The following is a 15,906-nucleotide window of genomic DNA, read 5'->3' as shown; positions in this document are numbered from 1 at the left end:
CATTAGGTTTGAATAAAAGATTGCCTATGAAAAATATTATAATAATAAAAATATAAAAATATATAAAATAAAAATAGTATAATAAAAAAATATATAAAATTTTTGTTCACTAAAATAACATAGAATTATAAACAATTTGTCTAATTATAAATGAAAAACATAAAAACTTAGAAAAAAAAATGTAAAGTATAAAAAAAAATAATAATAAGAAATAAGAATAGAAAATATGATAATAAAAAATATAATAAAATAAAAATAATAATTAATTAATAATAACTAAAAAATATAGATAATTGCATTAGCATAGCATATATATATATATATTGCATCATACATATCATTGCATATAAATATTTTTGTTTTCGAGTTTAAGCCCCGATGATGGGATCTTCTGAGGATCTTGCGAAGGCGGCTATTCCTCGAAAAGTTCCTTAGGTGAAAAGGTATCCCCGGGTCCCACCAGTATGATGGGAGGACTCGAGAGACATCTTTAATAAAAGGCTTTCGCTCGAATTAGGTTCATTATGCACAAAAACATTATTTTTAAATAAAAACGTACTATAACTCCGATGATGGGAATTATTCGTAAAATTTGCGAAGGTGAATTTCTCGGATAATTCCCTAGGTGAGAGAATACCCCGAGTCCCACCAGTATGATGGGCGGATTCGAGAAAATATCCTCGATAAAAAGTTATTCGTCCGACATTTTTTTCACACCATGCATCTTGCCTTGCATTTGCATTCAATTTTAAGGTCAAATAGGAGATAAAAATAAGTGAATAATAATTAAGGAAACATAGTGAAATTAAAAATTAAAGCCCAATAAGATAATCTAAAAATGGTACCGTTCATGGAACGGGCGTCCCGGGGGTGCTAATCCTTCCCCGGACGTAACCGTACTCCCGAACCTAGATCTAGAAAATCGTAAACCAGTTTCATGTTCTTTTCGGTGGGCTTAAAATTAATTTAAGTTTTCATCGATTAGAATCGAGTCAATAGGTGACGAATCGCACATAGTAAAAAAAGATTGGTGGCGACTCATAGTTTAATTTTTTAGTGAGTTTTCACATCCGCGTCTGGCGGTCGGGTTTCCGAACCCGCACGTTACGACACAAGTAGAACAAGTAAAACATTACTTCACGCAGAACAACTAGAGTATTATTCTATATGGAACAACTAATACAAGTAAAACAGTCACTTCACATAAAATAACCATTTCACATGGATGACAGTAAAAGTAATCCAGAATAAGTGGCAGGATTCATAGGTTACTTTCATATTGAGATGTTTATGAGAGTTTAGCTTGATGACTTAGATATGACGATAGTTAAGAAGTCTTCCTCTTAACCTTTTTTTGAAGTATAAGTGTTTCACATTTCTATCTTATTCTTACATACATGTTCACATGCACTTTCTTCTCTTGTACCTATTTACGTACAGCTTCTTCTTGTGTCTCTATTTATGTATAGCTTCTTCTTTTGTATGTTTCACGTATAACTCTTCTCTGTTACCTTCTACTCGAGAACAAGTCTTATTACACCTAATTACTTCAATAGTCACATAATAGGTTTCTAACCATTACTCGCCATTAATTCTTAGTAACGGTTACCCAACATTAAAGTTATTCTTAATAATATTATTTCATTACGTACATTAAAATCTTATTAAGTAAATGCTACTTTTGACACCGTATATAGAATCTTTACAATTCATTGGAGGATCTTCTCTTTGGCTACGAGCTAACACATTTTCCTCTAGAACTTCTCTCTCTAAATTATCTTTATAATTCTCTTTTACTCTCTAATTCTCTTCCACTTACCACAACACTAAATATTTCATGAACTACCCCGATCTTTCTCTCTACCGCCTTTGATACATTCTTTATTTCTTTACAACACTTCCTCTTCCTATCACAAAAACCTTCTTTACACATGGCTTCTGCAGCATGAAGGAGACATTGCTTTTATATATGACAAAGAGAGAAAAGGAGAAGGAATTAATGGGTGAATGGTGAAATACAGGCAGAAGGGGAGTGGTGGGCAGCCATGTGCTAAAGGAATCTGAAATAGCATTTTCTCAGTTATGTGCTTTGCTAGCTGATGGAAATTAATTTACAAGCCTTTTAAATTCCATTCTTAAATTTTGGGGCACTCCCAAAATATATACAACATTAGATAAATGGTACCCGCAAAGGACACCACGCATAGGCTAAATTTCCATGTGTTAGACACTTGCTCTCCATGGACTTTCCCAACTGACACCACTGCCCTTCAGCAATGAAACTGTTAATTAATCCCCCTTCTTATCCTTTCTCTAACAGACAATTAGTCTTTGACTTGAAAAAGAATTTTCAGCATCAACAATATTATAGTCATTGAAAAGTAACAAAAACTAGTGTAGGACATAGTGGCCTCCATGTATATATATACACGGTGATGTGAGCACCCTATTTACTGCCATTTTAATTTTTTTTTGGTTCCAACTACTTTATTTAAAATTTCATTAATTTAAACCCTCAAAGCATAATGAAATTAACAGAGAGAAGTAAAATATTTAAGAAAAAGAAACCTGCCTGCTATCATGGCCAGCCGGCCCTTGTTATCTTTCCAAGAATTGACAAATCACAAGTTCTTCACACTTTGGGGTTCTCATGTATAGTTTTGAAGGTTTAGCTCTTTTCCCTCGTCACCTTCACTGCTGTCATTATCATCTTTAATCTATTATTGATTCTTTTAGGGTAAAATGAATGATTTAGAGAGGTAAAATTGTGCTTCAGTTTTGGTGACCACAAAGTTGTAAATGTGGAAATTACAAGTTAAAGATTCACTTGTCTTTTGTTTTCATGTGGTTGATATTCTTGCAACCAAAGAAACAAAGGAATTGCTTGCCATACATGGTTCTTTAGGTTACATAAACATTCTTGCTCAACATATACCCTGGAATAAGAATGTAAACATGAACCTTCATTCCTATATCTAAGAATAAAAATCTACTCTGTTCTTGTAACACTTAATTTTTAAAGTGTTAATAACATTTGCTTATTTTCGTAGTATTGTTCTGTATGTTGTCTTCCCGCCTAATGCTATCATATTGCTGGTTTAATTAGTGTGAAGCACTTTTTTTTCTTTCTATTTTCTGCTTTTTATAATTGGCTTTAGTTGGCAAAGATGCAAGGACAATACAAGAATGTCCAAAGTCCATGTTCTTCTTTCCCATTTTTCTAAACCTTCAATATCTTAAATATATAATCTAACTCCAATTGTGCAAGTTGGATTTCATTACATGAGAAACACATATAACAACTTAAAGAAGTAGAAAACCATAAATCATCTCATTTCCTATTAAAATTTCCCATAAATTCATGCATATGTTTTGTAAACTTGTATTAAGTTGTACAGTTAAACAACAGCGTCCATAATTTGATGACATTAATAAGCGGCAGCTTAGAGCAGGGCTTGTTATATGTGATGTGAGGTGAATCTGTAGCTGAAAACCTGATTTGAGAGATGGGAGGGTCAAAGGCGAGAAGCAAAAGGGGCGTAGTTTGGAAAATCATTGGGTGACAAGTCTTTGAACAAGTCTACTTGTAGTTTGTAGGTAAGAGGGGGAATGCTTCTTTTCTTTCTTCTTTCTCTTTCTTTCTCTCTCCTGACAAAATCACATGCCATGCAGACAGCTATAGACCCACTCACATACTCATCCCACATGGATGTGTGAGATAGAGCCTGGATGACATCTGACCCACGAATACTCCCAAACACTCGTCTCTCATTTCTCTCTCTCTCCCTCACATACACAAATTTTTTTTTTTTTATTTGCAAACTCTCTGGCTATGTGACCACCACAATGGTTTTTTACATGGCATAATAACAAACCTTCCTATCTCTTCTGGATTTGTCTCAGGGGAACACCAAGACATTTCTTTTTAACTTTTTTTTTTCTTCTTGGATCTGAAGAGATTCCTTTTACAGTTTCTCTTACAATACTTTGTTTTAGTTTCTTAGAGTTAGAAGCAAACTGGAGTTAGTTTTGCTGCAAAGTGTTGATTTTGTGTTCATATTGTGAAATGGGGTACTGGGTCCCTTCCTCTCTTTTTTTTCTTTTTGGTTGTATTATGAGATTAACATAAGGCATTGTCTGGTTTGCCTGCGAATTCTCAATAAGGTATCTTTGATGTATATATTCATTAGAGATAATTTTATGGTTTATAAGTTGTTTTTCGTTTCTCTTGGAGTTTTGCTTGGTTGTTTGAAAAAGGTTTGAGCTATGGAGGATTTCATGGAAAAGCCAATAAAGGGTCTTAATGTTGATAGAAGAAATCTTGTGGGCTTTGAGTTTTGATTGCAAAAGACAATCTTTATATTGTGGGAGGCCAACTTTTATGGTTTTTGAGCGGTAATTAGTTGTGTAAAAACTGGGTTCAAAAGTATGAGGACTTTTAGACATGCAGACGGAAGCAATCTGAAATTTTGATGAATTCTGTTTTTATCTGTCCAGTGTTTGTAGTTAATGGGGGAAGTGCTTCAGTTTTTTTTTAAGGCTTTTTAATAAAAATATAATCTGTGGTTTGAAATTTGGACATTTTTGAAGGGTAATGGTGGAAGATGTAAAAAGAGACAAGAGAGTTCACATTTTTTGGTTCTTGAATTATATTCTGGTTTCTGAGGTATCTAATGGAATTGATTCTCAATTTGCTCCTTGAAGAGTTGCTGAGGCATCTGATAGTTCATACAGCATGGAAACTGGTTTTAATAGCACTATTGAATAGCCTTACAATCTGATTTTATGGTGAAAGAGGAAATAATGGTTGCAATTCTTTTGTATGGAGAAAAGATGATGAAGTTATAGGAATTAGGAAGTAGGAGGAGTATTAGGTTCTGATAGTTGAGGGGAAGATGGCTGCAAAGCTTCTACATTCTTTGGCAGATGAAAATCCAGATTTGCAGAAGCAAATAGGATGCATGACTGGGATTTTTCAAATCTTTGATCGTCATCATATGCTTACCACTAAGCGCTTGAGCCATAGGAGGCTTCCTGCAGGTAGTTCTCTTAGGGATGTTGCTTAATCTATAACATCTCCTCTAAAAGTAATTCTTATAATACTCATCACGATTGCTGCAATATACATATAAGGCTGAAATTGTGTCAATGCCTTTTTAATTTCAATCATTTAATTCATAGCCAGCATTGGCCATATCCAACAGCTTTAATATACATTTGCATCTGTATTTTTATGTTTCTGTCTAATTTTATTGTTAGGTGCTGTGTTTTAATGGAAATATTATGAAGATATTTATGATAATTTTATATTCAAGTATTACTTTTATGCAGCGGCCTATGCTCCAATAAAATGTCTTGATTTCAACTGCTTTCTATCTGTACATAGATGAATGCAGGTGGATTCTTCCAACTTTTGATCTTATGCTGTTGTCTGAATTCTTATTGAAGAGTTACATGTAGATGTAGATTAATTATTATACATTCTTAGGTGGCAAAGCATAACTATAGTTTTCTGATAAAGAATGTTGATTACCCCTTATTTCTGGTTGCTGATTTCTTCATAATTTTTTCAAATCTGAGTTCTTGTTTAAAGCACAATCTCATCCATTGCTTTTCCTTATTTGGCATTTTGTGAACTCAAACATTAAAACACAATGGAAGTGCAGTCTAAAGGACAATCTAATCCTTTCACACCCTTGCAGGTATTTCCTTCTTGAACAATGGAATCCTGGAAGAGGATTCAAATAATGCATACCATCGACAAGCAGCAACTGTAAGTCCCCCGCAATTTGATCTGTGTTTCATCTTCCCCTCCCCTTCCCTCCCCATTCTACCTCCTTTTTTGGGACATGTAAGACTGGTTGGTTTTGTGGATCATTTCTTCAGTAAATAGTTGCCTTTCTAAAATATAAATCATTCTCAATATTGATGATTCCATCCTGTGCCTGGGCTGTGACTATGTAAACGAGAAACTTTCCAAAATCTGATTGTGCATAGTTTTTGGCCCTGGATGGATGCTGAGTACTCAAATTGCCTCAATAAATACAAACAGTTAATAAGGTGATGCCAAGTTATTGTTAGAATCTGTCCTTACAGACATTTTCTTTTCAGGAAATGAATATAAACAGAAGCGGGAATGAGAAACAAAGAATTTCCACAGAATCTTCAAGAGCCTCTTTTTCATCCTCATGTTCATCTTCCTTGTCATCACTGGATTGTAACAAGACAGCTCAGCAAGATGCCTCTTCCTTTGACAGAATCCTTATTCCTGAAACTCCCTCTAGGGAACCAGCGATGAACCAACTAAGTACTTCTCCTCATTTAGGGTCAGCATGCCTTGACCTTCGAGATGTGGTCAAGGACTCAATGTATAGAGAAGCCAGAGGACTATCGGTTAGAACAACAACAAGAGAGGAAGTATCAGGCAGTACTGTGAAGCATAAAGGTTCACCAAGGCCGTTTCCACTTCCTACATCAGTGGATGGGTCTTATGGTGCTGGGATCAATGGAAAGCAAAATGTTCCTGCTGATCTGAAGGAGTCTCTTAGAGTACTTGCACAACTTAGGGAGGCACCTTGGTATTACAACAATGAAGCTAGAGAACTTCAAAGCTCATCACATGAAGCAAATGGCTCAAGGAATTCAATATCAAGGGATGCTCCTCGATTTTCTTATGATGGAAGAGAGATTAATCGTTTATCGTTTGAATCACGAGAAACCTTCAAATCAACACCAAAGCTTAAAGAGCTGCCAAGACTTTCTTTGGATAGTAGAGAAAGGTCGATGAGAGGTTCAAATTACCTTACTAAAAGTTTTCATAATAGTGGCAACTTGAACAGCAGAGTCACTGATCCACCACAATCACTGGGAGGCCAGAAGCGCCCTCCTAATGTTGTTGCCAAGTTGATGGGCTTGGAACCATTGCCAGATTCTTCCTCAGCTGGTGATCGGCAGTTGGGTGTTATTAAAACCTGCTCTGTTGAAGATAACAATCCTTTCTCGCGGTCACTAAGAGCAAATGATCTGAACAGGCGAACCAGAACTTCTAACTCTTCAAGAAACTCATTGAAGGAGCCAACATCACCTCGGTGGAAAAACCCTGATTTGGTCATGAAGCCTATTTCCAGTTCAAGGTTCCCAATTGAGCCAGCACCATGGAGACATGTGGATGGAAGTCGAGGTTCACAAAAACAACCTCTCAAACAATTTAAAGTTCCAGCCAAGACTCCAAACTCTTTCCCTTCAGTTTATAGGGAGATTGAGAAAAGACTGAAAGATCTAGAGTTTCAACAATCTGGAAAGGATCTCAGAGCTCTTAAACAGATACTAGAAGCAATGCAAGCAAAGGGACTCCTTGAAAGTAGGAAAGAAGAACAAGCAGCAAACTTGGTGACTCAAAGAGACCATGAACCAAAATGTACAAGCCCCGGTCAGAATCTGAGAGGCCAGCGAAGCCCACAGAACACGCGAATCAACACTTCAACTACTAGGGGTTCAGATTCTATTAGACCATATGAATCTCCGATTGTGATCATGAAACCAGCAAAACTTGTTGAGAAGGTTGATATTCCTGCTTCAACAGTAATTCCAATAGATGACTTTTCCAGGCTCCCCAAGATTCATGGTGGGGGATCTGTAGATAATAAAACAGGTTCGATAAACAGTCGAACAGTTGGAGATCATACTGCCAGAAACAGTCGTAGAGATTTTGCTGCTAGCTCTAGTGATAAGAGAGCTAGTAGCAGGAGTATTAAGTCCATACAGTCTTCAATCAAACCTTCAAAAGAAAGCACTGCAACTTTAGTAAAGAATTCAGGATCTGTAAGCCCAAGACTGCAGCAGAAAAAGCTTGAGTTGGACAGGCGATCTCGTCCACCTACTCCACCATCTGATCCAAGCAAACCCAGAAGGCAACACAGCTGGCATTCGTCGGAGTCAGGTTCCCCTGCTGGTAAACATAGACCAAAATCTCACAACATACTGCAGTCTGATGACCAGCTGAGTCAGGTAAGTAATGAATCACGAACTTCAAGTCACCAAGGAGATGACACTTCTTTGCAATCAGACTGCAATATTATCTTGGAGTCCAAGTTGGATGTGGAAGTCACCAGTAATGAAAGATCCATTGAGATCAATGGTAGTCAAAGTCCATCCATGAAGGCTGCCAAGTACTCAATTTCCGGCATCATGCAGAAGGTAGGTGATCTTAATATTCAGCATTTATCCAATTGTTCGTTTTGGTTACCTTACCTATTATGTTTTGCTTTGTTAGAAATCAATTGCAAGACTGGTTGAGGATGGATCGGTGGCAGAACTTGCTATGGTTGCTCTAGAACATCCAAGTCCGGTTTCCGTTCTTGACACCTCAGTATATACAGATGATGCACCATCCCCAGTAAAGCAGATACTAAACACTCCTGGAGGTAATTATTCTGTTTTCCAAGAACACCTGATTTGGACATAAACTGTTGTGAATTGAATGAAGATGCAAATGTTGTTGGGTTGACCCCTTTTTTTTTTAATTTTCTTTGTCAAACATTTTGTTGCAAGAGTAGACAAATTTAAAGAGCACCTACCAATTATTATTGTTATGAAAAATTGCCCAAGAAACAACAAAAATAAAAATCCAGGGAAATCAAGCAAATAGAAACATACAAGAATTTTCATGGTTTGGCCTTTTGTCTATGTCCAAGAAATGAAACAGTCCTACTATTGAGAAATTAAAATACAATAAAATCTCTCAATAGTTTCCCCTAACGAACCAAAGATCCCATATACCCCTTATACACACTCTCTCTCAATAGCCTCACAAAGAACACTCACCCACACCTACTCTAACTCCACTTAGAGCAAAAGACAGAGTTACAAGGTGTTCCCTCTCTAGAGCTCCCAAAAGCGCTCTTTCACTTCTAAAGGCTAAAGACCCACTTTTATAATACAAAAGTTCAAAGTAGAATAGAATTAGGACTCAATGTGCGACAAGAAATTTAAAACTGTACAACTGCTCAAAGTTGTCCACTGACGAAAATTCTAATCAAATAAGATTTTGAATTCCAGTCAATACAAAACTCAACAATCATCTTACTACATATTTTTAACATGATTCTTTTGGAGTGGGTTTTTTTTTTTTTTTTTTTTGGAGGGGGGGGGGGGGGGGGTGGTGTTGTTTGCACGTTAATTCAAGTTTACCTCTTGCTCCCTGTTTAATGTGCATTGTGTGGGATTTGATCCTGCATCATTTTAAAGTGAATTTTAATCCATGTTTCCTTATCCAGTAACTTTTCTAGAAAATTTACATTTAGCTACCAAAATTTGTAGTTTTCTGACTGTAATGCATTTCCACTGTGCATATGCACATGTTCATTGAACATCCAGGCAATAACTAAAAAGTGCACAAACAAAAAGTAAAAAGAAAAAAGAGGAAAGAAGAAAGAAGAAAGAAGGAAATTATATCATCATCATTTTTCATTGTTGTTTCTGCCATTGCTATTGTTGTCATGGAGTAAATCTAAGTACTTTTGGAGCATTCATACCCTTTCCTGCCTGCATGATCCCAAAAGAGAGAAAATAATAGTGATGAAATAAACAAATTGAGCAAATAGAAAGAGAAAGAAGTTACTCATCGGCAGCATGAATATATTTCCAATATTATCTAACGCAAGGTCTGGTGCCTCTAGGTTATATAGACAGATTGCAGTTGTATTGGGATGCATAAAGTGCAGGCCATCAACTTAATTCTATTTAGCTATGAGTCTTATATTGGCTATAAACCAAAACTGCCCTGTGCACACGTTTAAAATTATCTCTCTATTAGCAAATGGTGATTAAATTAAAAATGAACAAATACTTCTAATCTCGTTGTCGTTTTCTTATACTTAAAGATGTGAAGGGATCTATGAACTATATCTCACTTGAATATTTATTATGTCAGGTAATGGTGCTCAAGGTTTCAATGACAATCACAATGAAGAGCAATGGAACCCTGCAGATAACTGCTTGTCTAACAACGTGGGCTCTGGTCTTACCTCAGAGATTAGTCGCAAGAAACTACAGAACATTGAGCATTTGGTTCAAAAACTTCGAAGACTGAACTCCAATCATGATGAAGCCAGTACAGATTACATTGCGTCACTTTGTGAGAATACAAACCCTGATCACAGATACATTTCTGAGATATTATTAGCCTCTGGCCTTCTACTGAGAGATCTCAGTTCTGGCTTGACAACATTTCAGCTCCATCCATCAGGCCATCCCATCAACCCAGAGCTGTTCTTTGTTTTGGAGCAAACCAAAGCAAGCTCCATACTATCAAAAGAAGAGAGTAACTCTGGAAAGGTTCCCCATTCAAAGCCAGACCATGAGAAATTCCACCGAAAGCTTATATTTGATTCTGTTAATGAGATTCTTGTTGGAAAGTTAGCTCTAGTTGGGGCCTCTCCAGAGCCTTGGGTAAAGTCTGGAAAACTAGCAAAGAAGACCCTCAGTGCACAAAAGCTTCTAAAAGAATTGTGCTTGGAGATAGAGCAGCTTCAAGCCAAGAAATCAAAGTGCAACCTGGAGGAAGAGGAGGATGGTCTGAAAAGTATCTTGTGGGAAGATGTATTGTGTCGGTCAGAGAGTTGGACAGATTTTCACTGTGAGATTTCTGGGATGGTGCTAGATGTTGAAAGGCTGGTCTTTAAGGATTTAGTTGATGAGATTGTGATTGGTGAAAGAGTTGGTTTACGAGCCAAGCAAAGTAGGCGGCGACAGCTGTTTTCCAAGTAAACTATTTGCAAAATGTCTTCTAATTCTTCTTCATTCACCTTTGTTCTTCCTCTGTTTGTTATGATTTAAATTTTTTGATTTTGCGTGAAAGCATAATAATTCGTGGATCAGAATTAAGAACTGCAGTCCTGTGTTATATCATAAAAAAGTTACCTTCTCAGATTATGACATATACATATTTGTAAGAACAAGTATATGAGATCCTTTGTATATGAGGTCATGTTTTATGCTAATCTTATTCCTGGTGATCAGCTTATAGTCCATGTTTTGTGCTTTGTCTTGTAAGCTAAAGCACAATTTAAAGTACCATTTCAATCAGTGACCAAATTTGGGTTACTTTACTTTGTAAGAGAAAAAAATACAGCACTGGAGAAAAGTGCAAAAAGAGTTGCCATTTCTGAAATGAAAGAGAGTAGTAAGTTCCCTACTAATATTTCCTTCTTCAAGATGGGAAAATTTTCATGCAAATGCAGGTCACTGTCCTACTTCAAGGGGACGGCGTGTTACAGTCATGTAGCAATACAGCTCTTTGTCATTTATCAAGCAGAAGGCACAAAATTTTGCTTTTCTTCCTCTTGTAAGTTCATTTCCACCCAAGAACGTAAAACATTGGATATGTACAATTTCTTTGCTGTATGCAATTATTTGGATAATTTAAAAAAGATTATTATTATTCTTTTTTTGAGAAAAAAATTAGGTGATTATTAATTCCAATAGACTAGTGATGTCTTCAATTACTTCAATAAGCCTGTTCTTTTTGTACAAAAAGAGCATGCGCAAACGATAGCGAGAGATATGTTAGAATTGATATTTACCTATATAGTGGAAATATTGCAACAATACCCTTTACAGCATGGTGATAGCCTTCGTAGCATAGTGGTAGTGCGTTCGCTTCGTAAGCGAAAGGTCGCGAGTTCGATCCTCGCCGGGGGCTTCAACGGATGTTTTTGGGCCTAAGAAGAGGTTGCTTTAATAGGTTTTTTTGGGCCTAAGAAGAGGTTCGACTAGCTCGGATAATTTTTTTGTTTTATTGATGAAAAAAATCATTAAGTATATATAACAATTTTTCTAAAAATAAAAATAATATTTAAAATATTTTGTTTTCCATAAAATATAATTTTTTTTGTTTTATTGATGAAAAAAATAGTTATGTATATATAACAATTTTTGCTAAAAATAATACTTAAAATATTTTGTTTTTCCATCATGAAAAATAAAATTGGTTCCCTTTCTAAGTGTCAACAATTTTTATGTAAATTTAGTTGAAATATGTAAGTTTATCACTAAATGTCAAAATATGTATTTTTTTAATACTTAAAATATTTTGCTTTTCCATGAAAAGTAATCCTTTTTGTTTTATTGATGAAAATATAGTTATGTATGCATAACAATTTTTTGCTAAAAATGATACTTAAAATATTTTGTTTTTCCATGAAAAATAAAATTGGTTCCTTTTCTAAGTGTCAACAATTTTGACATTGGGGTGTTGTAAAGACACTTAGACGTTGTAAAAGTCACTAATCGTGGCCAGGTTAGAAACCCTACTAAAGTGAATCACCAATCTTGACAAAATTGAAAACCCCATTAAGGTGAAAAATAACAAAAATTCCACTTGGGTTGGCTAGGTCAAAGATACTAAAAATCTCTTACTCTTTTGAAAGAGCCTAGAGAAAATAAACACTTTTACTTAAGAAATATTCTTTATTAATTCTCAACTTGAATGTCTTATAATTAAGTCTAAGGGTCCTATTTATAGTATTATAGGCGTACATCTTAATAAAACTCTACTTCTAGTTGTCTAATACAATTAGAATAGTTAACAAGAGACTTAAATAAAATACAACATGACTAGCCTAATTAAATAATAATCCTTAAAATTATTAAAATCCTAATAAAAATAAGGAAAGAATCTTAATCTAAATAGAATAAAGAAAACAAATCATAAATCGACTAAAATTAGAAAAAAACTAAATTAAATAAAATTCAATCCTAGATGCTTCTGCATTAAATTTTTAGGCCAATAGTTTTTAGGTGAATTTAGTTGAAAATATGTAAGTTTATCTCTAAATGTAAAAATATGTATAATTTTTTTCTCTCACAAAGAAAGTGTAGTGTAGGCTAAAATTGATTTGGAAACCTAAACATAACTTGGAAAAAAGGATTTAGTGTAGACTAAGATTGAAATAGCATATGATCATATTTATTTGCATGGATGAATAAGTTGATTTGTGTATAGGATATGAATATACCTATATACTGTATGTAACCAAAATTAGAGTCTTAACATAATAAATCTGTTTTAATTTCAATTTACATAGGAATATAATATTTTGATTAAAATAAATATTTTTATAAGAATTTCGGGAGAACCTTATAAATAATTGAAGACTCTAGGCTAACAATTTAATCCATTAAAATAAGTTAAGAGAGAGAGAGAGGTAAGATTTAGATGAATTATAAGGAATATTATAATCCTAGGCTTATTTAGATTGATTTTTATTTAATTATTTTTGTTGTGATTTTTGGTTTAGTTTGTTGTGATTTAGTTTTATTTAATTTTTAGTTTAATTAATGGATTTCGACTGTTTGGATAAGACTAAATTGTTATAATTTTAATACTTAACAAAATTTAAGATCAATTCTTTGTAGGATCGATATTCTGCTTACCGAGATATTATCTGTTCGATACATATACTTTCATAGGTAAAAAATTAGACAATAGACTGCTACAGATGCAATGGAGGTCCGGTTCATAAGGGATAAGATTTGCAAGGACCACCTCAAGGACTTATTAGGGGATGAGTGCGAGAAGGCCAAGAGGGAAGGAGGCGACCTCAATATCGATCTCGTATTGACGAAAGGTAAGTTACAACCCGAGATCATTGCTGAGGTATGGGACTAGTTAATTGATGATGTAGTCTAAGCCCTAGTGACAGTCACGCTCCTGCAAGGCTAGGCAAAATTGCCTAATCAAGAAAGACGACAGTGTGCCAAAACATAATAGCGGTTCCTTGCTTTTCACCCTGCAACAAAAGCGACTAGTATGTGCTTTTATTTTAATACTACAAAAATCATTTACTTTAATAATACAATTGTTTATATTGTTAACGTGTTTTTATAATTATAGAAAGAGGAAAAACAACACCAAGTCACATTCTCTGAGCTTTTCGAATGCATTTACAAGTTACAGAAGGGTACCAGAGAATTTGTGGACAACAGGACAAAGAATATCTGTGTAAGTAATGCGTGTGTTTATATATATATTCGATATATATATTGCTTACCGATTAAATAACTTAATAATTTTTAATTACATTTTTATTTGTAGAAATTATACGCTTTGGCTATATCGTAGAAGTACAGTGATGAGCTGTCAACCTAACCGGATTTTGATCCAAAGGCATGGACTGAGGCCATTGAAGAGCACACCGGCACTAGGACCCACATTTACGGATTTGGCATCAGAGTCCCTGCTTCAAGACTTATAATTACATCTGTGACGTTTGAGTTTGTTTGTGGCCTTACCGTTACACCACATCCTCTAAATCCTATGTTTGAGCTCGAAGGTTATAGGGATTGGTTACCAATGTCAAGGACTTGAAAACATCTTTTAACAGACTTAGTGGCTTGTTGATGGAGGTAATTGGATCAAGGAGATTGTTAGACACCTCCAGGCCTTCCTCATTACAACCGTCAACTCCGCAACCTCCACCATAGCAATAATAATAGCCATCCCCACCCCTTTAGTGACATTTGTATTTATATTGGATGTTTACATTTGGATTATTATAAGATGTTTACAATATTTGTATTACATTTTCATTTTATATATATATATATTATTATTATATATTATATATATATATATATATATACATGGCAAGGCCNTATATATATATATATATATATATATATATATATATATATACATGCATTTTTGTGTTTGCTATATGTTAATTTTATCAATAACAACATCATATAATGATTTTATTATGAACATGAGAAAATTTGATCCCAAAAAAAATTGTTTTCTATAGGTATTACTGACGGATTTCATCATTTAGCAACGAAATCACCGACAGAATTCATTCCTTACTGACAAAATTGATATAAAATATTGATGGAATACCGATGAAATTATTGCCATTTGTCATCTGATAATGCTTGTAAGCTTCCAAGAATGATTTATCAGTAATTTCGTCGGTATCTTTCAATGGAATTGCCAACTAAATAGTTTCATTAGTAACCACCAATGGAATTTTCGATGAGTTTAAATTTGTTGATATTCTTACCGAAGGAATTTACCAATTGATTTCGTTCTTTACCGACGACATTCTAGTTTACGATTCCAAGTCTTTACCTATGGAATTCTTGACAAAATTTTTAGTCGGTAAGTTAAGTTATCGACAAAATATTTTGTTATCGATGGATTTGCCTTTATCGATGAAAGTATTTCTGATTGACAATCGATGAAAAATTTCGTTGAGAATTTCGTCAATAATTTCTGTTATCGATGGAATCATAAGGATTAACGACAAAAATTTTCGTCGATAATACTTTGTTTTTTTTTTGTAGTGATTCCAACAAGTTTACTCACACCCTTAACCTTTGGTAAACACATAATGTTTTTCCAAATGTTTGACATTTTTTCCTTTTGAGTGCATGGTGGTAACCAATGTAACATCCATCCCCACCCACCCACTCATATTTTTCACACAAAAGTCTTTTCCATAAAGCTCCCTCATCTTTACCATATCTCCATAACCATTTACATAATAATCCCAAATATTTTTTGACCAAACTAGCTATCCTTATTCCTCCACTCTTCTTTGTTTTGTGCACCTCACTCCATCTCACTTTAGCTACTTTTCCTATTCTCATTGCCCCTCTTCCCATAAAAACGCACTCCGTATAGCTTCTCTAATTGCCTCAAATCCTCACAAATGTTCTTTTCTTCTTGTATTGTTTTCATTACACATTCTTTTCTTTTGTAATACTTTATCATGGTGTACTTTAAGGACTGCAAAATTGATCTTGTTATTCTTTCCAAGAATGATGAATACATTAAAAAGGCTAATCTTCAATGTGAACTTCATGAAGGCTTATGATTATATGAATTGGGCTTTTGGAGCGAGTGAT

General features: G+C 34.6%; 1 protein-coding gene and 1 non-coding gene across 2 annotated transcripts; both read left to right on the top strand.

The window, feature by feature from the left end:
* On the top strand, positions 3,792-11,018 carry LOC18604856 (protein LONGIFOLIA 1). The gene is made up of 5 exons (XM_018118027.1): positions 3,792-5,040; positions 5,703-5,773; positions 6,112-8,196; positions 8,273-8,423; positions 9,932-11,018. The coding sequence occupies exons 1-5, from the start codon at positions 4,896-4,898 to the stop codon at positions 10,765-10,767; spliced, it is 3,288 nt and encodes a 1,095-aa protein (XP_017973516.1). The 5' UTR covers positions 3,792-4,895; the 3' UTR covers positions 10,768-11,018.
* Positions 11,630-11,701, top strand: TRNAT-CGU. Its single transcript has one exon. It is a non-coding gene; the product is annotated as a tRNA-Thr (tRNA).

The sequence above is a fragment of the Theobroma cacao genome, chromosome 3 (genome assembly GCF_000208745.1).
Source record: "Theobroma cacao cultivar B97-61/B2 chromosome 3, Criollo_cocoa_genome_V2, whole genome shotgun sequence".
Lineage (NCBI taxonomy): Eukaryota > Viridiplantae > Streptophyta > Magnoliopsida > Malvales > Malvaceae > Theobroma > Theobroma cacao.
The sequence above is the reverse complement of the archived record's forward strand: the minus strand, read 5'-3'. Positions and strand labels throughout refer to the sequence as shown.

Bases quoted from the DNA above. Each gene is read 5' to 3' on its own strand.
- LOC18604856 (XM_018118027.1), top strand. From the start codon at position 4,896: ATGGCTGCAAAGCTTCTACATTCTTTGGCAGATGAAAATCCAGATTTG. The intron at 5,041-5,702 runs GTAGTTCTCTTA...ACACCCTTGCAG, and splicing joins CCATAGGAGGCTTCCTGCAG to GTATTTCCTTCTTGAACAAT. The intron at 8,197-8,272 runs GTAGGTGATCTT...TTGCTTTGTTAG, and splicing joins TTTCCGGCATCATGCAGAAG to AAATCAATTGCAAGACTGGT.